At 44.0% G+C, this 24,550-nt stretch overlaps 1 protein-coding gene across 3 annotated transcripts in view; it reads left to right on the top strand.

The window, feature by feature from the left end:
- Positions 1-5,287: 5,287 nt before the first annotated feature.
- Positions 5,288-24,550, top strand: part of LOC122736944 (solute carrier family 5 member 4-like) — a 57,514-nt gene continuing 38,251 nt past the window's right edge. For 2 of the 3 annotated variants that reach the window (XM_043979343.1, XM_043979344.1), the window contains exons 1-5: positions 5,390-5,422; positions 10,620-10,691; positions 11,463-11,567; positions 16,542-16,601; positions 17,029-17,133. In XM_043979343.1, coding sequence (XP_043835278.1) covers positions 5,405-5,422; positions 10,620-10,691; positions 11,463-11,567; positions 16,542-16,601; positions 17,029-17,133 — 360 coding nt within the window. In that variant the 5' untranslated portion in view covers positions 5,390-5,404. Of the gene's footprint in view, positions 5,423-10,619; positions 10,692-11,462; positions 11,568-16,541; positions 16,602-17,028; positions 17,134-24,550 lie in introns of all 3 variants that reach the window. The other variant, XM_043979342.1, reaches the window with a different exon arrangement.

Here is a 24,550-nt window from a genome sequence, read left to right as displayed (position 1 = left end):
GACATGAGTGCAGACCTGAGTCAAAAGCTTTAAAAATCACCAACAAATACAATTATGTTAAGTTATTGTGCTTTGGGGGAGCTTGTGCAATGATTACTGGATAGATAATAAGCTTTATAACTCTGGAATTTTTTGTTATAAATATTTTGCTCTTTACCATATTCCCTTTTGGGTTTGTTTGTTTGTTTGTTTGCAGGCAATGGGGGTTAAGTGACTTGCCCAGGGTCACACAGCTAGTAAGTGTCAAGTGTCTGAGGCTGGATTTGAACTCAGGTCCTCCTGAATCCAGGGCCAGTGCTTTAACCACTGCACCATCTAGCTGCCCCTATATTCCCTTTTTAAATATTTTTTTTGGGGGGAAATAAACTAAGCTCTGATCCTTTTCAAGGCACCTAAAGGTGTAATTGAACTATATTTGTGGGGGTCACTGGTGGTCTCCTCCTTTGGTAATAAGCATGAAATGCCTTCTGTTAAGAGAGGCATTAATATCTGAGAGTAAGCTGGTGAAGTGCCTTGCTAATAATCCATGCCCAGTTACTTTCCAAAATCATTGGAGGTTTTGGAGCTATTTTTATCCTGTTTAATTATTAGTTACAATTGCTGGAATTTGGATCGAGTGGAGAATTTCAGTGATCTCAGGTGTTCAATTTTTCTATCTTCAGATTTTGGTCATTCCTCAATTTCTTTTCTTACTTCTAATCTAGGATTAGAAATGTAGGTTTTTTGGGTTTTTTGTGGGGTTGTTTTTTGTGAGGCAATTGGGGTTAAGTGACTTGCCCAGGGTCACACAGCTAGAGGCTGGATTTGAACTCAGGTCCTCCTGACTCCAGGACCAGTGCTCTATCCGCTGTACCACCTAGCTGCTCCTAATGTAGTTATTTTTAATGGTTGCCCTGAACCACTTGGCAATATGTTGTTGTATGACTTGGAGTTAAGGGTACCATTGAAAAAAAGCCTTAAGCAACCCTAGCCTATAGCAGATGAGACCTGTTTAAATTTTTGTTGTGAGATATTCCTGGTGTATAATGAAAATATTCCTGTTCTCAGGCCACTTTGTGGGCATTTGTGCTTTGCCTACTTTTGTGCTCAGCCATTAACATTGAAGCATTTCTTGCTCATAGGACATTTGTATTTCAGATTTGTGCTGATGTAATCTTGCTTTATTGGAACTAAAGGATGGATGAAGAAAAACTATCTATTGAACTAAGCTCTCAACAATCTTAAGACCAGCCTACAACCCTAGGTTACTCTGTCCATTTCCTAGGTTCATAGGAGCAGTTTCATCCTGCTGACTGGTAGGCTAGCCAATCAGTGATGTCTGCAGAGCCCAATTTAGTAGAAGTCCAGGATTCTTGCCAGGCCTTCCAATTTACTTTAACAGTCTCTGGGCACATGAATATCACCCTGGCTGGCATTGTTGTTGGCACCCCTTCGTGGCATGGACTTTGAAGGATTTGTCATTATTGCCAAATGGTTACCCACAATTTCCTGGGCATATGATTGACTACAAACTTAAGGATGATGTTTCTAATAGACATTATATCCAAAATACTCAAAGTCTCCAAACTACAAGAAATGAAAGGCTATTAAAGTATAGAGACTGTAACGATTGGAATGACGCCACCTGCTGGATACTTACTGTAGAAGAGTTCTGCCCATGAAGTGAAGGTCTTTGAGGGCAAGACCAGGAGTCTTTTCTTTGGCGGGAGGAAGTGACGCAGACTAGTGGGAGGAGGAAGGAAGAGACTGGCGCTGACTCTGGGGCTCTTTCCTTGGGACTCTGGTAGAGAGCAGAGCTAGAAATGTGCTCTCCCTTTAATAGATAGGAATCTAGGCCTTTCTCTCTCTTTATCAAATTCTTATTCTCCTTAATAAATGCTTAAAAGTCTAACTCTTGCTAAGGCTTATAATTTATTGGCGACCACTCATTAAATAGTTTAGACAGTTTAGCTAGAATTTTAACCCTTAACAAGACCTGGGGCATAGTGGATAGAACACCGGCTTTGGATTCAGGAGGATCTGAGTTCAAATTTGGTCTCAGACACTTGACACTTACTAGCTGTGTGACCCTGGGCAAGTCATTTAGCCCTCATTGCCCCACCCCCCCAAAATTATAGAGACCTAGATGAGGAGACCCAAGTCATCAGGGCACAGGAGAAGGGGCATATCATACTTATTGTCCTGTCTGCTACTAGAGCTACACCAAGGATGCTTTCAGTGAACCTACAGAGGATGAGTGAAGACCCCAGTGCTTTTATTGAACTACAAGAAGTTATTTTGTCTATCTGTACAATTGTCTATGAAATGATTGCAGGGAAGTGACTTGTTCTAAGGAATGTTTCTACCTGAAAGCCATTGAAAAGGATGGGAAGAATAAGATACTAATAAGGACAGAGCCTTGACCTATGAGTATAGAGAGCTCTTAGAAGGGGGAATTCCATTTACCAGTCCAGATCAGTGTGATCCCTTTAACCTATGTTGTTTTTTTAATTGTTTTGGTGAGGCAATTGGAGTTAAGTGACTTGCCCAGGGTCACACAGCTAGTAAGTGTCAAGGTTCTGAGTCCGGATTTGAACTCAGGTCCTCCTGAATCCAGGGCCAGTGCTCTATCCACTGTGCCACCTAGCTGCCCCCTAACTTATGGTTTTAAAGAATTGCCCAGGGAAGTGTTTTCCAAGTCCTTTTGATTGTGTAGAAAAATTGTGCCCTACTCCCAATATCCAAATACTTATTTGTAAGTTAAAGACACGTGCTTTGTTGTTGTTGAGTTGTTTCAGTTGCTTCTGACCCATTATGACCCCATTTGGGGTTTTCTTGGCAAAGATACTGGAGTGGTTTGCCATTTTATTCTCTAGCTCATTTTATAGATAAGAAAACTGAGGCAAATAGGGTCAAGTGACTTGTCCAGGGTCACCCAGCTAACATTTGAGGCCAGATTTGAACTCAGGTCTGACTCCAGGACTGGTGCTCCATCTACTGCACCACCCTACTGTACTGTTAATCATATACATAAAATGTACACAAACTATAAATTTTAAAGGATGGGATTAAAATTGAAATCACATTTTGCCTTAAAATCAATTGGGTGCCATTGCATTTTATTGAGTAGGGGAGTGACATAGTCAGATCTATGCTTTAGAAAGTCATTTTAGCAGCTGAGGGGAGGATAGCTTGAAGGGAGGAGAGACCGGAGGTAGGGAATCCAATTAGGAGGCTATTGCAATAGCCTGGGAAAGAGGTGATAAAGACCAGAACTGGGGGTATGGTGTGATGGGGGTGGCTGTGTGACTGGAGAGAAGGGGGGAGATTCAAGAGATGTAGTGAAATAAATTATAATATTTGACCACTGGTTAGATACATTGGGTTGGGGGATAAGGAGCTAAGGGTGGAATGGAAGTTGTGAGCTGGAGTAACTGGGAGGATAGTGGTGTCCTTGAGAGCAATACGAAGATTTTTATGAGGGGAGGATTTAGGGTGAAAGATGATGTAATGAGGTCTGTGATGCAACCCAGTCCCACCCCAAATGAAGAGTGTGTCTAGGGGCATCTCACTTCCTTAGCCACCACCCCAAAGAGCAGATCCTGCCAGCTCAGGGGCACCTGTAAACAATCCTAAGGTCATTTGGGACAGCAGGTGTGGGTATATTCAGGGAGAGAGGTCAGGGAATTTTGCCTTTAGGTTCCTGTTCCCCTTTGTTTTAAGCCTCTAGGGAATGAATCTGGCCCAGTCAGGAGAATCTGGGAGTGAGAAGAGACAGACAGGGGAGTGGTGGAGTTGTGTTGAGAGAAGCCCACAATTGACTATCATAGGAACTTTGGGATGTGAGCAGTGTTCCTGCCTTTCCCTTGTGTTTGTGCCATGGTCCCCTTGGCATCAGGTTTATAGCATTAAAAGTTAAGTGACTTGCCCAGGGTCACACAGTCACTTTGTCAAAGTCAGACCTCGAACCCATACTTTCCTCTTGCTGGCTCTCACTGTCTAGCCATGCTATGTCATTATTATAATTATTATTATCATTACAATAAATATAGTTGTTGTCAGTATTATTAATCAGCATTTATATAGCACTGCAAGATTTGCACAGTGCTTTATTTATGTCATTTAGTTAGGGGAAAATGATACCCATACCCTAAGATAACCAAAGATACCCAACATACTGGGTAGGTGCATTGGGAGAGAGGGGCAAAGAACCACTGAAGAATGATCTTTTTTTTTTTTTAAAGTGAGGCAATTGGGGTTAAGTGACTTGCCCAGGGTCACACAGCTAGTAAGTGTCAAGTGTCTGAGGCCAGATTTGAACTCAGGTACTCCTGACTCCAGGGCCGGTGCTCTATCCACTGCGCCACCTAGCCGCCCAAAGAATGATCTTTCTGAAGGGCTCAGATAAGCTCAAAAGTGGGCAGAGGAGACAGCAAGAATGGAGAAGGGCCTTGAGGTCATGCCCTTGGAGGATCCACTGAAGGCAATGGCAATACTTAGCCTGGAGAAGAGAAAGCTCAGAGGGGCTATGAGAGCTGTCAGGGGGAGAAGGGATTGGTTTGGCTCAGTCAGGCTCCCACGGGGAGCCAGGGGAAAGGTTGCAAAGAGGCTCATTCGGGCTTGATATGGGAGAGAACTTGCCATCGATGAGCACTGTGCCAAAGAGGAAGGGGCTGCCCCCAAGGGAGGAGGCAGGGGCAGGCCCTGCCTCACTGGGCAACTTTAAGCAGAGACTAGAGGTTTTAGAGGGGATCCTTGGTCTGCCCCAGAGAGTTAAAACGTGGGGAAGGTGGCCGGGGTCATATTCTGAGCATCCCTTCCCATGAGGCTTCATTCGGCATCCTCTTGTCCAGGGAGGTACAAGCGGCCCTGTAGAATCAGAAGAGTTCGGGTAGGTCATCACTGGGGACTCAAGTTTTTATCCTCCCGGCAAGGAACTATTCCCCCTTCCCTCCCCGCAGCTCCCCAGACAGAGCCCTCTCCCCTAATGGGCCATTAGCTGGGGAAGCTTCCCCCTTCCTTCGCCCCTTCTCCCTCAGAGAAGCCCGCCGCCTGCGTAGTCCCCTCCCCTGCTCTGCCCTTCTTCCAGTCCCTCTCTGGATTCTGCCCTCCTCCCCAGCCATGCCCTCCTTCTCTGCCCTCCCCTCCGCGGACCGGGGCTGATCATTAACGCGGACTGAAGACAGAGAGCAGGCACGGGCTCCATAAAGAGGCAGGCAGCGAGCCCCGGGACTGCATCGGACCGTCGGTCTGTCGGTGGCACCGACCCTGCCCGGGCGAGGAGAGCTCAGAAGTTGCTGCTGCCACCATGGACGTCCCCGTTACCCCCAGCGCCTCTGCCGGGTCTCCCACGCCTCCCCTCTCGTCGGAACGCATCAAGAACGCTGCGGACATCTCAGTCATTGTCATCTATTTTCTGGTGGTCATGGCCGTGGGGCTGTGGGTACGTGGGGCCCCAGGCCGAGGGCAAGGCAGGGGATTGGCGGGGAGGAAGGCGCACAGCAGTGAGGAGGAAGGAGGACAGAATTTGGAGCTCACTCACTATCACGCTTGTTAGCTGGGGAGCAAGCCCCTTCCTCCCTCTGGGTCTCAGTTTCCCTAACTGTGCAATAAAGGGGATGGACTTCGGCCTCTGACATCTCATGTCCTAATGCCCTCCCTATCTCTATCATTCCATGTTCTAAGGTCATCGTGCTCGGACATCCTATGTTCTAAAGTCCCTTTCAGCTCTAATGTTGAGTTATGGAGTTTTTGGAAGTTGGGGTGGAGGTGAGGAAGCTGAGGCATTGTCATCAATTTTTTCCTGGAGCAGCTGACCAGCTATCTCCTTCTCCCCTCCCGCCACAAGGGGCAGGGCAAGGCATTCAACAGACCATACCAAGGAGGAGAAACAGAATGCCCAGGGATGAAGAGGAAAAGGTCCTGCCTCTAAGTTTTCAGCAGGGGTGGGGTGTAGAAAGGGTCTAAAATCTAGGGTCTGTGGGACCTTAAACAAATCTCTTCCCCTCTTGGAGCCTCAGTTTTCTCATTTGTAAATGGGAGATAATCTCACCCATACCATCGATCTTGCAATCTTAAGGGAAGGGCTACTGTGTCAGGGAGCTTCACAGAAATGGGAGGTCTCTATGTTTCTCCTTCAGTTCTCCGTTTCCTCATATGTAAAATGAAGAAGAAGAAGAAAAGTCTGTAAAATAAAAAAGAGAAAACCATGATCTTCTTAGTGACGTGGGCTGGCCTCGGGAAGTGATGGGTTCCATCCCACTGGAGGTCTTCAAATGAAGCCTTAGTGACTGCTTAGGATCATAGATTTATGGAGGGACCTCAGGGATTATCTAGTACAAGCCCCTCATTTTGAAGGTGGGGAAACTGAGGCCTGAAGAGCTTAAGTGACTTGGCCAGAGTAATAGATAGTAAGTATCGGAGCTGGAATCTGAGCCCTGGTCCTTCAATTGCAAATCTAATGCTCTTTCCACCTTAGAGCAGAACTGACCCACTCCTACCATGGACAGATACCTCAAGGGTGGGACTCCCAGGCAAAAGGTGCAGCATCCTCATTCTATGGCTCTCAAGCTCCTAAGTGCCCTGTGTTAATTCACATGATGCAGATACCCCCTCACCTGCCTGCACCCAGGGGAAACCCCTCCCATCCTCTCATCTCCTCCCAAGACATCAGGCATATCGCTTCTCAATGCATCCTCCCCTCCCATTCTATTGTTCACAAACTCCCCTTGATCAATCCCTTTCTGCTGCTCTCCTTCTCTCTTCTGGCCTCCCTCTCTCACTCCAGGAGACCCTGCATCCCTGGTCATTCTTTCTAGGGCTAGATGAACCTTCTCTCCTGGCCCCCAGGAAACTGCTCCAGGAGGAGGAGTGGAAATGCTCCTTTGCTCCCCATCAGCACTTCCAGAACTTCCCCCTGCCATCATCTCTCAGCACTCTCTCCTCCTTTGGGGTTTATACAATAAATTCCTCCCCCATCCCCCATTCAAAGCCTGGTCCAGAGTTTAGCACTTGGCTCAAGTTCTTTCTCTTTACTCCATCCTTACCCTTATACTTGAGGACTTCAATATGCATATTAATGGCTCTTTGAGTAGCCTGCACAGTCTGGTCATCAGCCTTCTCTACTCCCATGGCCTGCTCCTCCACTCCACTCCACACGAGACTGTCATATTATCATAGATGAAGGGTTGGAACATAGCTTAGAGACCTATGAAATTCAACCTCCTCATTTTACACATCAGGAAACTGAGACTGAGAGAAGCTAAGTGATTTGTCCAAAGTCACACAGTTGTGATCACTCTACTGTGATTACACAAATGTTCCACTTTCAGAATGGAGAATTCTGAACTTCCTCTGGGTGACACCATCTCCTCCTCTAAGCATCTCTCTCTTTGTCTCTCACTCCTCCTAAATCTATTCTTCACCCTCTCCATTATATCTAGGTTCTTTGACCATCACTCCTGTTCTGGCTTCCCTTTCAATTCTTGATATGATGGTTGGGTAGCACGATGCTCTCAAATCCCTTTTACCCTCATCCTATCAATGCTGATGCCTCACCAACCCCCCACCATCCGTCACCTCTACCCCTATTCCCCAGCTGCAGAACAGAACTGAAGAAAGTCACACAATTGAGCCAACCTCGTCCATACAAATTTATGTTTTCTTATCTCAACTGGACCCTCACACAACAAAGCAATCTTTTTTTTCTTTTTTTTTTTTGTGAGGCAATTAGGGTTAAGTGACTTGCCCAGGGTCACACAGCTAGTAAGTGTTAAGTGTCTGAGGCCGGATTTGAACTCAGGTACTCCTGACTCGAGGGCCGGTGCTTTATCCACTGTACCATCTAGCTGCCCCCACAAAGCAATCTTTTTACCCCACCATAATTGAATATCTCTCTCCCCACAGTCACTCTTCCAGACCTTCTCTTCTCTCCTCCATCCTCTCACACTTACCCCTTTTTTCCACCCAACCCAGTCAGTGAATGACATCATCTCATGCATCACTGAGAAAAGAGAGGCTTCATGAGCCCCTTCTTCTCAACTCATTTCTCTCTCCTATCCAACTTCTTCTCTTCACTCACACCACAATCCCTCTATTCTGAACCTTCATGACCTTCTCCTTTACTATTGCAACCGTCTCACTGGGTCTCTCTGCTTTCAGTCTCTCCCCTCTACAATCTTTTCCTCCCTATGGCTGCTGATTTGATACAGCTAAAGCAGAGATCTGATTATGTGTTTCTCCTACTCATGAAGCTCCTGTGGCTCCCTATTGCCTCTAGGATCAAATAAAAACACTTCCATTTGGCATTTAAAGTCATTTCCAAGCTGGCTCCAGCTTCCCATTCTGGTCTTAGTCCACATTATTTTTCATCATGCACTGTCCAGTTAAGTCAAACTGGTCCATTTGCTCTTCTCCATTCACTGTATTCTGGTTTTTGTCTCCATAACTTTGCAAATCCTGTACCCCATACCTGCAATGACCTCCCTGATTATCTGTCTCTTGGAGTCCTTCCTTCGAGACTGACTCTGGACCCCTATCCTGATCCCCCAGTGTCTAATCCCCTGAATAGAAAGCACTCTGCATGTATCTTGTGATTACTTACCTGCATTCATGTTTTCTCAAGTTCAAATGAGATAGTTCATGTGAAGGGAAGAACTGTGCCCACGGAAGGGCTTTTCTCTCCCCAGTTACCCTGACCCCAAACTGGTCCTGTACAGTACATGCTGAGCCAATGGAAACAATGAGTCCAGCTTCATCGCTTGCTTTCCTCCTTCCCCACAGAGTAAAAATGTAACCAAAAGCAGGATTTAGAATTCTCCAGATTCCACAGGGGAACACAGCACTGAGTGCCTTTTCTCCAAAATGTTACTCTTCGATTTGTAACAACCCAGAGTTCGTTTGTATGTGGAGAGGCCTCAGGGTGTGATGGAAAGAGGAAATCTAGCTTTGAGTCCCTGCTTCTGCTATTTACTAGCCGTGTGACCCTGGGCCAGCCATTTCTTCCTCTCTAAGCCTCAGTTTGCTCTCTGTTAAAATGGGGACATACCTCTTACATAAAGTGACTGATTAGAATAATTGAAAATCATAGAGGATTGGTAACCACCTGGTCCGAACTCTACCTGAGTAAGTAGCCCTTCTATAAGACACCCATCGACCATCTGGCCTTTGCTTGAAGACCTCCTGTATGGAAAACACCATTCTGGGTGGCAGTAGGGAGACAGAGGACCTGGGTTCAAATCCTGATTCTGATGCCCCAATGCCACTGTGTGACATTAAGCAAATTATTTCACCTCCCCATGCCTCAGTTTCCTCAGCTGTCAAGTGATGCCTTGGATAGATGACTTCTAAGCTCCCTTCCATCTCTATATTTATGATACTAAGTCATTTGACTTCTCTGGTCCTCAGTTTCCTTACTTGTTAGAAGGCCTTCTAGTCCAATCCATTCATTTTATAGAAGGAAGAAACTGAGGATCAGAAAGGATGAGACTTGCCTGGGGTCACAGGTTATGGCAGAGCCTGAAAATTGAATTCAGGTCCCTGGTCTCTGAGTCCAGTGCTCTTTCCTCTGTGCCGCATGTTTAGAGCTGCCTTCAGCTTATGAGGTTATTGCCCTATTGCAGAGAGATTGAGATATTGACCTGATGGGAGGCAGGCACTTGGGTGGGTACCATGTAAAAGGAAGGTAGTCTCAGAAAGAAGACTGTAGCTTTGTGAAGGACCTTGCAGAACTAAAATGTGAATTTTCAGAGAGTCCAGGGAAGCTAAGAGGGGGAGACAAGGAGAGGAAACATTGCAGGCACGGGGACAGCCAATGACAAGGTACAGAACTGCAAACTGACTGGTTGTGTTTGGGACACAGCAGGAAGGCCAGTGTAGCCAGAGAGGAACAAAGTCTAAGACTGGAGGATGGTGGGGGAGGTAGACCAGGTCATGTAGGCCTGGAAATGCCAGACAGAAGACTTTCTATTTCTTCCTGGAGGTCATAAGGATTCAGCCACCCACCCCAGTACAAGTCATACATCTTGCTGACAGTCTCAATGGCAATCAATCTTTCCTTAATTTAACTTTGCATTTGATCATCTGTAAGATTTCTGTAAGAGACAAAGTGCTTCTTACAAGGGCTTTGATCTTTGAAAATATAAATAATGGGAACCTGTTTGAAGAGGCAGGAGACCAGAGTGGGGAAGGAGGTTGGACTGGATGACACCTGAGTTGTAAGATTCGGTCATACTGGGCTTTGGAATGAAGCCATTCTGGGATATTTGGGGGCACAGTGGATAGAGTAGAATCAGGAGCACCTGACTTCAAATGTGGCCTCAGACACTTACTAGCTGTGTGACCCTGGGTAAATTACTTAAACCCCTGTTTGGCTCAGCTTCCTCATGTGTAAAATGAGCTGGAGAAGGGAATGGCAAGCCGCCTTAGCATCTTTGGGCTCATGATAAGTTGGACAGCACTAACTGACCAAACAACAAATAATGGAATTTGTTCACCACACAATATGACTGCATGTTGGTGAGAAGAATCTTCCTTTCCTTCTCTCAGGGCCAGACATCACCTGTCAGTAGTCTGTGTACCAGCTTTGTTGTGTGTCTTCAGCTCTGTTATATCTCATGTCCTGTTTGCTCCTTTCTACCCAGGCCATGCTGAAGACCAATCGAGGAACAGTGGGAGGCTTCTTCCTGGCTGGCAGGGAAATGGTGTGGTGGCCAGTGAGTATCTCCCACTTCATCCCCTTGTTATTTATTTGAACAGTGGCTGTCTACACCCTCTCCCAAGCTTCAAATGCAGGAAGCCTGAAGCTCATGTGAGGAGCAGCTTAGATCTGAAACGAAAGAGAGAAGAAAGGTTGGGCTTCCCTTTGGGCCTCACACAGAGTCAACTCACTTCTCTCGTGTGCTCGTTGAGAATGGAACTAAGATACAGGGAAAAGGAGACTTGGGATCTCATCCAGTGATCAGGAGAGGAAGAAAGGTGGGAAAGAGGGCTGTGTGCTTGAGAGAGAGGCTCAGTGAGGATTCCATTAGGCTCTGTCTCCCTGCTCTGCCCTTTCTTCAGTGTTATTTCCTGGTCTAGGATTTTTTGGCCCCCATCAGGAACTTAGCAGAAAGATGAATGAAAGGAATCGTCATATGCCAGCTTGGTAGATCCAAGGGGCAATGGCAGGTAGCAGACTGGCCAGGGCAGAAAAGAAAAGCAACCTGTTCTTATAGTGGAGGGGAGGGGGCCAAGCCACCAAGTAACTTTAACATTCCCAAGCCAAGATGGGTTTGAATCGCACCTCTGCTGCTTCCCGGCTGTGTAACCTGGGGCAAGAGCCCTCCTCTCTCTGGGCCTCAGTTTCTTTCTCTATAAAAGGAGTCAGTTGGACTAGGTATTCCCAGAGATCCCTTCTAGTTCTCAGGGCCACGATCATGCATTCCTATAAAAGGCTCTGAGGATTTCACAGCCCAATTTCAGCGTTCTCTTCCTTTGCTTTCCAGATTGGTGCCTCTCTCTTTGCCAGTAACATTGGCAGTGGCAGCTTCGTGGGACTGGCTGGGACTGGTGCAGCCTCAGGAATTGCTGTTACTGTGCTTGAGACAAATGTAGGTGATGTGCCCTTGGTGTTTTTCTCTATCTACACCACACACACACACACACACAGGGAGAGCTCCTTCTTGACCTGAGGGAATCCATTCAGCTAGTCAGTCAATGAGCATTTATCAAGTGCTCACTCTGAGCAAGGCACTGTGCTGACCACTGTGGGAAGCGAAAGGTAGCTAACATCCAAGATGTAGATGGAGCATATGGAAGGCAACCTCAGAGAGGATGGCACTAGTGGGGGTGGGGGAAACCTGGGATGGTGGAGGACCAAGAAAAGTCTTCCCCAGGTGAGACTTGACCTAAGTCTTGAAGGAAGTCACAGAAGTTAAGAGTTGGGGTGAGAAAGGAGAGTGATTTGGGCACAGGAGACAAGCCAGTGAAAGTGCCAGGAGCTGGGGGATGGGGTGTCTTCTGTGACACTGGGCTTGGCTTTTGTACTATAAAATAAGGGGGTGAACCATGTGACCTTTAAAGTCCCTAACTGCTCTTTTTAAAAAATATATTTTCTTCCCCCCAACCAATTACATGTTAAAACAATTTTTAACATTTAGATTTTTTAAAGTTTTGAGTTCCAAATTCTGTCCCTCTCTCCCTCCCTCTTCTTCCCCCTCCCTGAGATGGTAAGCAATCCAGTGGAGGTTATACATGTGCAATCATGTAAAATATTTCTGTATTAGTCATTTTGTACAAGAAAAAAAAAGTTGTGAAAGAAAGTGAAAAATAGCATGCTTCAGTCTGTATTCAGACAATATCAGTTCTTTCTCTGGAGGTGGATAGCATGCTTCATCGTTAGTCCTTTGGGATTGTCTTAGATCATTGTAATGCTGAGAATAGTCATTCCCAGTTCTTCATCAAACAATATAGATTTTACTGTGTACAACATTCTCCTGGTTCTGTTCAATTCACTTTGCATCAGTTCACACAAGTCTTTCCAGGTTTTTCTGAAATCATCCTGCTTGTCATTCCTTATAGCACAATAATATTCCATCACCATCATATACCACAGCTTGTTTAGTCATTCCCCAACTGATGGACATCTCTTTGATTTCCATGTCTTAACCATTACAAAAAGAACAGTCCTTCTTTAAAATGATCTTATTTTTAAAAGTATATCCTTTTTTATGAGATATTTTATTTTTTCCATTACATGTAAAGATAGTTCTCAACTTTTGTTTATACATGCTTTACAATTTCAGATTTTTCTCCCTCCCTCCCCTCCCTCCCCCCTCCCCTAGACAGCAGGTAATCTGATATAGGTTATATCTATATATCTCTATACATATACATATACATATAGATATATATACACACACATATATATACACATAATAACATTAATCCTATTTCTGCATTAATCCTGTTACAAGAGAAAGAATCAGAGCAGTGATGCAAAACCTCAAAATAGAAAAAAAAAAAACAACAGCACCCAAAACAAAAGAAATAATATGGTTCAATCAGCATCTATACTCCACAGTTCTTTCTTTCTTTTTTTTTCTTGGATTTGGAGATCCTCTTCTATCATGAGTTCCCTGGAACTCTTCTGTACCATTGCATTGGTGAGAAGAATATAGTCCATCACAGTAGGTCAACACTCAATGTTGATGATACTGTGTACAATGTTCTCCTGGTTCTGCTCATCTCACTCATCATCAGCTCACGTAAGACCCTCCAGGTTTCTCTGAACTCTTCCTGCTCATCATTTCTTACAGCACAATAGTATTCCATTGTATTCATATACCACAACTTGTCCAGCCATTCCCCAATTGATGGGCACCCCCTCAACTTCCAATTCCTTGCTACCACGTAAAGAGCAGCTATCCTTTTTCTTATATCACTTTCATCTTCTGGTATATCCCATATCCTTCCTCACTGCCTGAACTAGCTATCCTCTCCCCTCCATAACGAAGAATATAATAGGAGGAAAATACTCAGCAAAAGCAAGAGACCTATCAGCCAATCTGACAGTATATGCAGTGTTCTTCACCCATACCACTTCTGCAAACAAGGAAAGGAGGGAGATGCATTCTCCTATTTCTTTTTGGGGAACAAGGTTGGCCATGCCATTATAAATGCATCATATTCATTTGGGATATTTTGTTGTTCTCTCCATGGGTCCGTGATCTTCAGGCTTCAAATACAGTCCTCTCTTCCCCATCTTAGAGCTGCCTCAGTCTGAGGGGCTTCATTCTTTTAGATGAGGAAGCTTCCAGGGAGCAGGTTGCCAGATACAGAGATGTATGAAGCAAGTGGGAGCCTGAAAGCCTTGTCTGTTCTCAGGCTAGACCAGGAAAAGGGAGAAGGGACTAGGATGACAAAGCCAGAACTCCAAATCCCCTAAGAGAATCAGCTGCACCAACTGGTCAGGTGCCCATACCAAATGAGCTGGAAACAATCAGAGATTCTGTACAGGGAAACCCAGGGAGGCAGTTATTCCCAACAAGATTCTTGTAGGCTCAGCCACATTCTAAAAGTCTAATTCCCATTTGGTTCTTTTTTTATGAGGGTTAAGTGACTTGCTCAGGGTCACACAGCTAGTAGGTGTCAAGTGTCTGAGGCTGGATTTGAACTTAGGTCCCCCTGAATCCAGGGCCGGTGCTTTGTCCACTGCGCCACCTAGCTGCCCCCTCCTATTTGGTTCTTAAAGAGGTCTGTCCATGCTGGGCTCTGACAGGTTTCCCAAGGGCTACTGCATCATGGCCTTATCCTAAAATGGGAGAAGGATTCATTCATTTATTTGTCTATTCAGTGCTCATAATTGGGTGTTTACTGAGGCAGAATTCTGTGCTGAGCATGGAGGGGAGAGACAAAGCTGAAGAAAAATGCCATTCCTCCCTTATGCAGCTTATGGACGAGGAAGAGGAGGAAATAAAAGCATGGTTAGCTGTAATAACCCTAACCCGGGCATCAGAATACCCCATGTCTGACTCAGCCTTCAAGCCACAGATAAAGGTGCCCTATGGCCTGGCACCAGCTTCACAAGTCAGATCAGGCTGTGGGGAATTCTTGGTGGTCAAGGACATGGCAGGGCAGGGCAGAGCAGAGAGGACACCTAAAGCCCTCGGGAGAACCCAGCCCATGTAGACCTGAGGCCCCAAAGATGGACACACCTGCTCCCTCTTCTGGAGGGGCTACAATCAGCTTGACTGTTGAGGAAGCAGAGGGAGAGTGGGCAAGAAGGACCCCTGAAGTGTGTGTCAGTGTGCAACTGTATGTGGCAGATGTGATCTTGCTGAAATTTCCTCGGGGCCTTCTCTCTTCCCATCTCTGACGCCCCTGAGCCCTGTGAGTAACCTCTATGTTACTTGCTTATATGTGTGGCAGCCTAGAGTCCCTCTCGCCAGTGTCCACCCTATGCCTATTGCCACATCAGTTTGTGGAAAGGAGGCAGTGTGGTTCAGTGGCTAAAGCATCGCTCTGGTTCTAATTCTGTCTCTAATACCCCCTGAGAGACCTTGGGCTTAATCTCCCTGGGCATCGGTTTCTCCATCTGTAAAATGGGGGAATTGGACCAGATGGCTTCAGAAATCGCTTACAGCTTTAAATCCATGATCTTATGAGGCAACACTTATAACTGTGGGCAAGTCCTTTCCCCTCTCTGTGCCTCACTTTCCTCATCTGTAAAACTAGAAGCTTGGACTCAACAGCCTCAAAGGAGCCTTCCAGCTTTGCAGAGTCAGCATTAGGCTTGATAGAAGGAATAACTTCCCAACAATGAGGATTTTCCAGAAGTGAGGCAGTGTACTTGGGAGGTAGTGAGCTCCCCAACGCTGGTCTCTATGTAGAGGCCAAATGGGCACTGGCTAGGGACGTTAGAGCAGGAATTCTTGGTCAGGTCTTGAGATCTCTGAAGTCTCTACCATATCTGACACGCCAGAATTCTGAGTCATCTATTCACCTACCCTCCGAAACTCACCTGTCCTCTGGTCCACTCCCATAAACTTCCCTCTGGACCCTGATCTCAGGGACCTGCCCCTATTAAAAGGATCTGATAAATTAACTCACACTAATGGGCTGACATCTAATCACTGATAGACTGTTCTAGCTGGATGGCACCACAGTTTCCAATCATCTTATTTTTTAAGCAGGATTTTAAAAACATTTATTATGTGTTGGGCATTGTACAAGGTGCTGGATCTGGAGAAACAAGATCTAAACAGCCCCTATCTTCAGAGAGGGTACATTCTACTGGAGGAAAAAACACAGAGATAAGGAAATACAAAGCAGTTTTAGGTGGTATAACAGCTGGGGGAAGGAGGAACCGGGAAGGAGGTAGCATTGACCCGAGTTATGAAAGATGCTGGAAATCATTCTTCAGAGGCAGGGGTGAGAAGAAAGAACATTCAAAGCATGGGGAATGACTTGTGCAGAGACAGAGACGGGATGAGGAATGTGTGCATGAGGTGCAGCAAGTTGGCCAGTATGGCTATAGAGACAAGGAATCCAAGGCAGAGAGAGAGAAAGTGACTCACCCAGGGTCATCCAGCCAGTAAGCATCAGTCAAGACATGATCTCAGGTCTCCTGATTCTACAACCAGATCTCTGTCCATAATACGAAGTTGTATTCTAGGTTATTCAGGCTGCAAAGGATTGTAGAGGTCTTCAAGTCCAATCTTCTCCTTCTACAGAGGAGGAAACTGAGACCCAGAGAAAGTAAAGGACTAGACCAAGGTCTAATGTATTCCTCCTTCCAGAGGTTGTTTATATTTGAATAAAAGAGTCTTAAAGACTCCTATTAAAGCCTAAAATGTCACACTCAAAGGAATGACTTTCTCATGGTGGGGCCCGTTTTGGCCTCACTGATTAAAACTGTAAGAGTTCTTTCTTGGCCATATTTCCCAATGCCCATTTAAATCATGCCATGTGGGTATCAGGCAAACAGAGAGAAACCCTGGATCTTGGGAAACTAAACATTGGTTGGGCAGAACAAGTGAGAAGATATGCCTGATTCATACATGATCTCTCCTTGGTTTTTGCAGGGCTTGCCATTGCTGCTGGTCTTAGGCTGGCTGTTTGTCCCCATTTACATCAAGGCCGGGGTGAGTACTCAAAGGAAGGGGCTCTTTCCCCTTCAGAGACCTGAATTACCAATTCTCCATGCAATGCACTTGTAAGGCTATTCGGTCATTTTTGTATAATGCTTTAGGTTTTCCTAATCTCTTTCGCTATAACAACACTGAAAGATGATTGGAAAGTAAGGTTTTGTTTTATTTTCTTCATTTCATAAATGAGGAATCTGAGGCCCAGAGAGACCAAATTACTTACCCAAGGTTACATGAGGGACTGGACTTGAACCTGGGTCGCTGGCTCCTAATTCCATGTTGGGATGGTGTCTTTTCATGCTATCATCAGGGGAATGGGATTAGCTGGACTGCTGATACAGTGCTTCAGAAAGGTCCCTATTCTCCCAATCGAAGTGTCCAATGTTCACATGATGGTAACTCTTGTTTCTTCCTACCTGTGCAGGTGGTGACGATGCCTGAGTACCTGATGAAGAGGTTTGGAGGGAAGAGGATTCAGATCTACTTCTCTGTCCTTTCCCTGTTTGTAAATGTGATCATGAGGATCTCGGTGAGTCCATCTTACCTTTGTATTCATTTATTTATTTGTTTATTTATTCATTCATTCATTCATTAGCTGGGCAGTGAGGTTTAAGTGACTTGCCCAGGGTCACACAGCTAGTAAGTGTCAAGTGTCTGAGGCCAGATTTGAACTCAGGTTCTCCTGAATCCAGGGCCAGTGCTTTATCCACTGCACCACCCAGCTGCCCCCACCCCCATCTTTTTTTTAAATTTGTAATAAATTATTTTTCCCCATTACATGTAAAGATAGTTCTCAACTTTTCTTTATAGAAGCTTTCCAATTTCAGATTTTTCTCCCTCCCTCTCCTCCCTCCCCCCTCCCCTAGACAGCAGGTAATCTGATATAGGTTTTATATATATACATATAATAACATTAAACATATTTCTCCATTAGTCATGTTATACGAGAAGAATCAGAGAAAAAAGGAAAAACCTCAAAAAAGAAAAACAACAGCATCAAAAACAAAAGAAATAGTATGGTCCAATCAGCATCCATATTCCACAGTTCCTTTCTTTTTCTGGATTTGGAGAGCCTTTTCCATCATGAGTCCTTTGGAAATTTTTTGTACCGTTGGATTGGTGAGAAGAGTCTAGTTTATCACAGTTGATCAACACAGAATGTTGATGATATTGTGTACAATGTTCTTCTGGTTCTGCTCATCTCACTCATCATCAGCTCACGTAAGACCCTCCAAGTTTCTCTGAACTCCTCCTGCTCATCGTTTCTTACAGCACAATAGTATTCCATTACATTCATATAGCACAACTTGTCCAGCCATTCCCCAATTAATGGGCATCCCCATAACTTCCAATTCCTTGCCACCATGTAAAGAGGAGCTATAAATATTTTCATACATGTGGGTCCCTCTCCCCTTTCCATGATCTCTTTGGGAAAAAGACCAAGAGTGGTATTGCTGGGTCAAAGGGTATGCACAGCTTTATCGCCCTTTGGGCATAATTCCAAATTGCTCTCCAGAATGGTTGGATCAATTCACAGCTCCACCAACAATGCATTAGTGTTCCAATTTTTCCACAGCTTCTCCAACATTTATTATTTTCCTTTTTTGTCATTTTAGCCAATCTGATAGGTGTCAGGTGGTACCTCAGAGTTGTTTTAATTTGCATCTCTCTAATCATTAGAGATTTAGAGCATTTTTTCATATGGGAATAGATAGCTTTGGTTTCTTCATCAGAAAACTGCCTGTTCATATCCTTTGACCATTTCTCAATTGGGGAGTGACTTGGATTCTTATAAATTTGATTTAGTTCCCTATATATTTTAGAAATGAGGCCTTTATCAGAAGTACTGGCCATAAAAATTGTTTCCCAGCTTTCTGCCTCCCTTCTAATCTTGGATGCATTGCTTCTGTTTGTACAAAATTTTTTTAATTTAATGTAATCAAAATCATCCATTTTGCATTTCATAATATTCTCTATCTCTTGTTTGGTCATAAACTGTTTCCCTTTCCAACGATCTGATAGGTAGACTATTTCTTTCTCTCCTAATTTACCTATGGTATCACCTCTTATGTCTAAATCATGCATCCATTTTGACCTTATTTTAGTATAAGGTGTAAGATGTAGGTCTGTGCCTAATTTCTGCCATACTATCTTCCAGTTTTCCCAGCAGTTTTTGTCAAATACTGAGTTCCTATCCCAGAAGCTGGAGTCTTTGCGTTTATCAAACACTACATTACTAGTGTAATTCACTACTGCATTTCCTGAGCCTAGCCTATTCCATTTATCTACCACTCTATTTTTTAGCCAGTACCAGATAGTTTTGATGACTGCCGCTTTATAGTAAAGCTCCAGGTTTGGTACCGCTAACCCACCTTCCTGTGAATTTTTTTTCATTATTTCCCTGGATATTCTTGATTTTTTGTTTTTCCAGATGAATTTTGTTATTATTTTTTCTAGCTCTATAAAATAATTTTTAGGTAGTCTGATTGGTATGGCACTGAATAAGTAAATTAATTTAGCCAGTATTGTCATTTTTACTATATTAGCTCTGCCTATCCATGAGCAATTGATATCTTTCCAATTATTTAGATCTGATTTGATTTGTGTGAAGAGTGTTTGGTAGTTGTGTACATAGAGTTCCTGGGTTTGTCTTGGCAAGTAGACTCCCAAGTATTTTATATTATCTACCGTTACTTTAAATGGAATTTCTCTTTCTATCTCTTGCCGCTGGACTTTGTTGGTCATGTATAGAAATGCTGATGATTTATGTGGATATCCTGCTACTTTGCTAAAGTTGTTAATTGTTTCAAGTAATTTTTGAATTGATTCTCTAGGATTCTTTAAGTATACCATCATATCATCTGCAAAGAGTGATAGTTTTGTTTCCTCCTTGCCTATTCTAATTCCTTTAATTCCTTTTTCTTCTCTGATTGCTAAAGCTAACATTTCTAGCACAATATTAAATAATAGGGGTGGGGAAGCTAGGTGGTGCAGTGGATAGAGCACCGGCCCTGGAGTCAGGAGTTCAAATCTGGCCTCAGACACTTAACACTTACTACCTGTGTGACCCTGGGCAAGTCCTTTAATGTTGAAGCTGCCAGGTCCTGACTAATCCTGACTGCCTCCTTGGAGTATTTTCTCCTTCATCTGATAATTCTGGAATTTGGCTATAATATTCCTTGGAGTTTTCCTTTTGGGGTCTCTTTCAGGAGGTGATCAGTGGAAATGATGATTTTATCCTCTGATTCTATAATATCAGGACAGTTCTCCTTAATAATTTCCTGGAATGTGGTGTCTAGATTATTTTTCTGATCATGGCTTTTAGGCAGTCCATTGACTCTTAAATTGTCTTTCCTGGATCTGTTTTCCAGGTCAGTTGTCTTTTCAATGAGGTATTTCACATTTTCTTCTATTTTTTCATTCTTTTGATTCTGCTTGACTGATTCCTAGTGTCTAATGGATTCCTTATGTTCCAACTGTCCAATTTTAATTTTTAAGGTATTGTTTTCTTCAATGAGATTATGCACCTTTTTTTCCATTTGGTCAAATGAATTTTTAAGGCATTGTTTTCTTCAGTGAAATTATACACCTTTTATTTCCATTTGGCCAGATGAATTTTTCAAGGAATTGTTTTCTGCAGTCAATCTTTGTGCTTCCTTTTCCAAGCTGCTGATTCTTTTTTCATGGTTTTCTTGTTTTGCTTTCATTTCTCTTCCCATTTTTTCTTCTACCTCTCTCAATTGATTTTTTTTGTTTGTTTTTTTGGGTAAGGCAATTGGGGTTAAGTGACTTGCCCAGGGTCACACAGCTAGTAAGTGTTAAGTGTCTGAGGCCGGATTTGAACTCAGGTACTCCTGAATCCAGGGCCGGTGCTTTATCCACTGCGCCACCTAGCTGCCCCTTCAATTGATTTTTAAAATCCTTTTTGAGCTCTTCCAGGAAGGCTTTTTGTTCTTGAGACCAATTCACCTTCCCTTGTGAGGCTTCACATGTAGGCAATTTGAGGGTATTGTCCTCATCTGAGTTTGTGTTTGCTTCTTCCCTATTGATACAGAAGCTCTCAATAGAGAGGGCTCTTTTTTGTTTCTTACTCATTATTGCATCTTATTTATTTATTTTTTAAGTTGAGGTCTGCTCTGGGGGCACCAGGGTCCCTGTTTTGGGCTTCTTGTACAGGAGTATAGGTGCTGTTTCACCAGCTTTTTACACTGAGGACTTTAAGTGTGTGCAGTTCCGACACCACCCCCCCCCACTTCTGTCTGAGTGTGCTAATATCAGTGGGCCTAGTCGCGCCTGTCCTGTTTGTGGCCCTACAGCTGGCAACTTGCCCTCTCGGGTAGTCCAGGTAGGTTTTTCCACTGTCCTGCTTGGCCACCAGATTTTTGAGCCAGGTTCCAGGGGCCTCAGTTGTTCGGCTGTGGCCCGCAGCTCCTGCTGACTTGCCCCAACCCCCTCGGCGCTGGGCTGCTGCCCTTTGCTGCGCCTCCTTTTTGCCCAAGTCAGACCAACCTTTTCCTGAAGTCTTCTAAATTATCTCTTGTTGGAAGACTGTGTCTCTCTGTCTCTTTGCAGGTTCTGTAGTTTTAGAATCTGTCCAGAGGCTTGATTTAATGTTATTTTTGAGGGAACAGAAGGAGAGCTCAGGCAGCTTGCTGATTCCTCTCCACCATCTTCTTACCTTTGTATTTAGAATGTAAGTTCCCTGAGGGCAGGGGCTGACTTCTTTTGGTCTCTGTCTCTCCCTCGTGGCACTGGGTATGTGCTAGATAAATGTTTCTTCAATTGAATTTGGGAACTGCTACCTAGTGTAGAAAGTCTGGTGTTAAAAAGTTGAGACTTCTCATTAGGTATCTTAAAAATGTTGGTGGTCTGGCCAAGAAGATTGTTAATCTAAGAAAGGAGGCACTGTTTCTGGTCCTAGAACAGAGAATCAGGGGACTGGCTTGTTGAATCATGGTTAAATGATCCTGTTCTGGAAAAACCTCTTCATAGGTTCTTGGTTGGCCCTGTGATCTCTCTCATGATGTTGGCAGCCCCTAAGGTAGCATTGTGTTAGTACCAAGACTAGGGTAGGCTAGGCTCTGGAGCTGGCTGCAGGTGAACTGCCTGTGGAACCCTTTGAAGGTATGGGGAGTTGGAACCGGCATACTTATGCAGGACAAGCTGCTGATTGCTGCTGGTGGGCTAATAGGCTAAGCTAACCTTGTTACTGTTCAGTGAATTTATTGGTTTAGGAGGAAGAATCATGGGATCATAGGATTAAATAGATTTGGAATGTACCTTAGAAATGATCTAGCTCAGTCCACTCATTTTACAGATGGGGAAACTGAGTCCTAGGGAGACTATAGGGCTTGCACAAGATCACACACACAGCAAGTGTCCTGACACCAATTCCTGGGATCTCCCCACTGCATAACACTGAGGGCTCCAGGAGAACCTTGTTAGATTTATTGAACCCATTATGTGGGCTTCCTGGAATGATCTCTCAGGTGCCCTTCCCATTCTAAAAGGTTATGATTCTTGGAAAACCACCTCCTTTACCTGTCTTTGTCTAAGGTCAAGTTCCCTGGCCAGGCATAGGTCTCACTCTTCACAAGAAAAAAGACTGGTCCAGACTTTTGCTTTCTAGCTGTCAGGCTACCCATGACTCAGCCACACCCTGAAGGTGTGATGCTTCCCAAAACCAGTTCAACCAGTATTCATTGAGCCCTTACTACTATAAGCAAGCGATATGATCTTGGACCAGTCCTTTCTTCTTCCTGTGCCTCAGTTTCTCCCTATTAAATGAGGGTGTTGGAATAGTTTAGCAATTCTCGAAGTATAGTCTGGGAACCCTGAGGGTCTTCAAGACCCTTTCATGGAGTCCATGAAGTCAAAACTATTTTCATAATATCAGCTAGATGGCATAGTAAATAGAGCACTGGACCTGGAAGTTTTTATTGTTCAGTTGTTTCAATCATGTCTGATTCTTGGTTAACCCATTTGGGGTTTCATTGGCAAAGATACTAGAGTGGTTTGGCATTTCCTTCTCTAGCTTATTTAACAGATGAGGAAACTGAGTCAAAGTAGGTTTAGTGACTTGATCAAGGTCACACAACTAGTAAGTGTCTCAGGATAGATTTGAACTCAGGAAGAGGAGTCTTCTTGACTCCAGGCCCAGTGCTCTATCCATTGTGCCACCTAGCTGCCCAAATATGGAAGACCTGAGTTCAAATCCTGATTCAGATGCTTACTATGTAACCCTAGTTTATATCTAATGTCCCTTTCAGTTCAGATATCCCATCCTGTGTTTGTAAACATTGCACTAGACACAACTGGGAGCAAATTTGGGGGTGTTAGTGTTAGGAGTTCACAAGAAAAATAAGGCACAGCTTCTACCCTTAGGCAGTTTTCAGTCTGGTGGAAAAGATGGGACTTTCATACATCGTGTGATCAAATTGCAATATGAGACAATATGACATAATAGAACAGTAAATTAAATATAGGTAGGGGTGGGCTAGAGTGGAGAGTTTATTAGATATAGAGGCAAAGGCCCCAAGTTTGAATGCTAGCTTTAATACTTACTAGATGTGTGCCATAGAGGAAGTCAGTTGGTCTCTTTGGGCCTCAGTTTCACCATCTGTAAATGAAGGGACTCCATTAGGTGGACTCTAAGGTTCCTTTTAGCTCTGACAATCTATAAGTCTGTAGATGCCCAAGCACATGGCCTAGACAGGAAGGGAAGACTCCAGTAATAGCTGAAGGCTTTGTAGAGGGTAAATTGTCCATCAGAAGAAGGATTTGATTTCTACTCCTAGACTGAAAAGGAATGTCAAAGGATAACTTCAGTTGGCACTAAGGTCTTCTCTTCTTGAATGACTAGATTACTGCCTGGGCATTTGTGTCTGGGCATTTCTAGTCTCATAGAATGTCAGAGTTAAAAGGCCATCTAGTCCAATCCCCTGACTTTACAGATGGGAAACAGGTCTAGAGAAGCCAAATGATTTCCATTGTGTCATGCAGCTAGTCAGATCTTAAGGGATGTTAGAGGCCATCTAGTTCAATTTTATTGCTTTACGAAAGAGCAATGTAACATTACAGGGTAAGAAGGCAGCTGGGTCTTAGACCTATCATATTGGTTGAAACCCTTCAATTGGAGAAAGGCTAAACAAGTTATGGTACATGATTGTGATAGAATACTGTTGTGCTATGAGAAAGGGTGAGCTGGTTGATTGTAATTTGTTCTTTTTCTAGGTATTTTAGTTGCATGCCCAATTCATTGATCTGCTCTTTTCTCTATTTTATTGATGTAAGCATTAAGAGATTTTTAAAAATTTCCCTGAGTACTGCTTTGGCTGCATCTCATAAAGTTTTGTATGTTGTCTCATTATTGTCATTCTCTTTGATGAAATTATTGGTTATTTCTATGATTTCTTGTTTGACCCACTCATTCTTTTTTTTTTTTTTTCCAATTTTTTTTAGTGAGGCAATTGGGGTTAAGTGACTTGCCCAGGGTCACACAGCTAGTAAGTGTTAAGTGTCTGAGGTCGGATTTGAACTCAGGTACTCCTGAATCCAGGGCCGGTGCTCTACCCACTGCGCCACCTAGCTGCCCCTCATTTTTTTTTTTAAAAAGTATTTTATTATTTTCCAGTTACATGCAGAGATAGTTTTCAACATTTGTTTTTATGATTTCCAATTTCAAATTTTTCTCCCTCTGTCCCCTCCCTTCCCCCTCCCCTAGACAAGCAGGACCCACTCATTCTTTAGAATTAAATTATTTCGTTTCCAATGTGAGGGCCAAAATTTGATATACTGAGCGTTATTTGGGTGACTCGCCTTAATATTGGGGTCCTGAAAATATGAGGGACCTTTAAGGTTTATCCTCCCCTCTGAATTGACCTTTTTTGATATTTCTCCCAAGCCAATAAGAAAGGAGACTCTAAGCTTTAGTTCACAAAAGGATC

This window comes from Dromiciops gliroides, chromosome 1 (assembly GCF_019393635.1).
Source record: "Dromiciops gliroides isolate mDroGli1 chromosome 1, mDroGli1.pri, whole genome shotgun sequence".
Classification (NCBI taxonomy): domain Eukaryota; kingdom Metazoa; phylum Chordata; class Mammalia; order Microbiotheria; family Microbiotheriidae; genus Dromiciops; species Dromiciops gliroides.
Note: the sequence above shows the minus strand (reverse complement) of the source record. Positions and strands in the feature narration are given on the sequence as shown.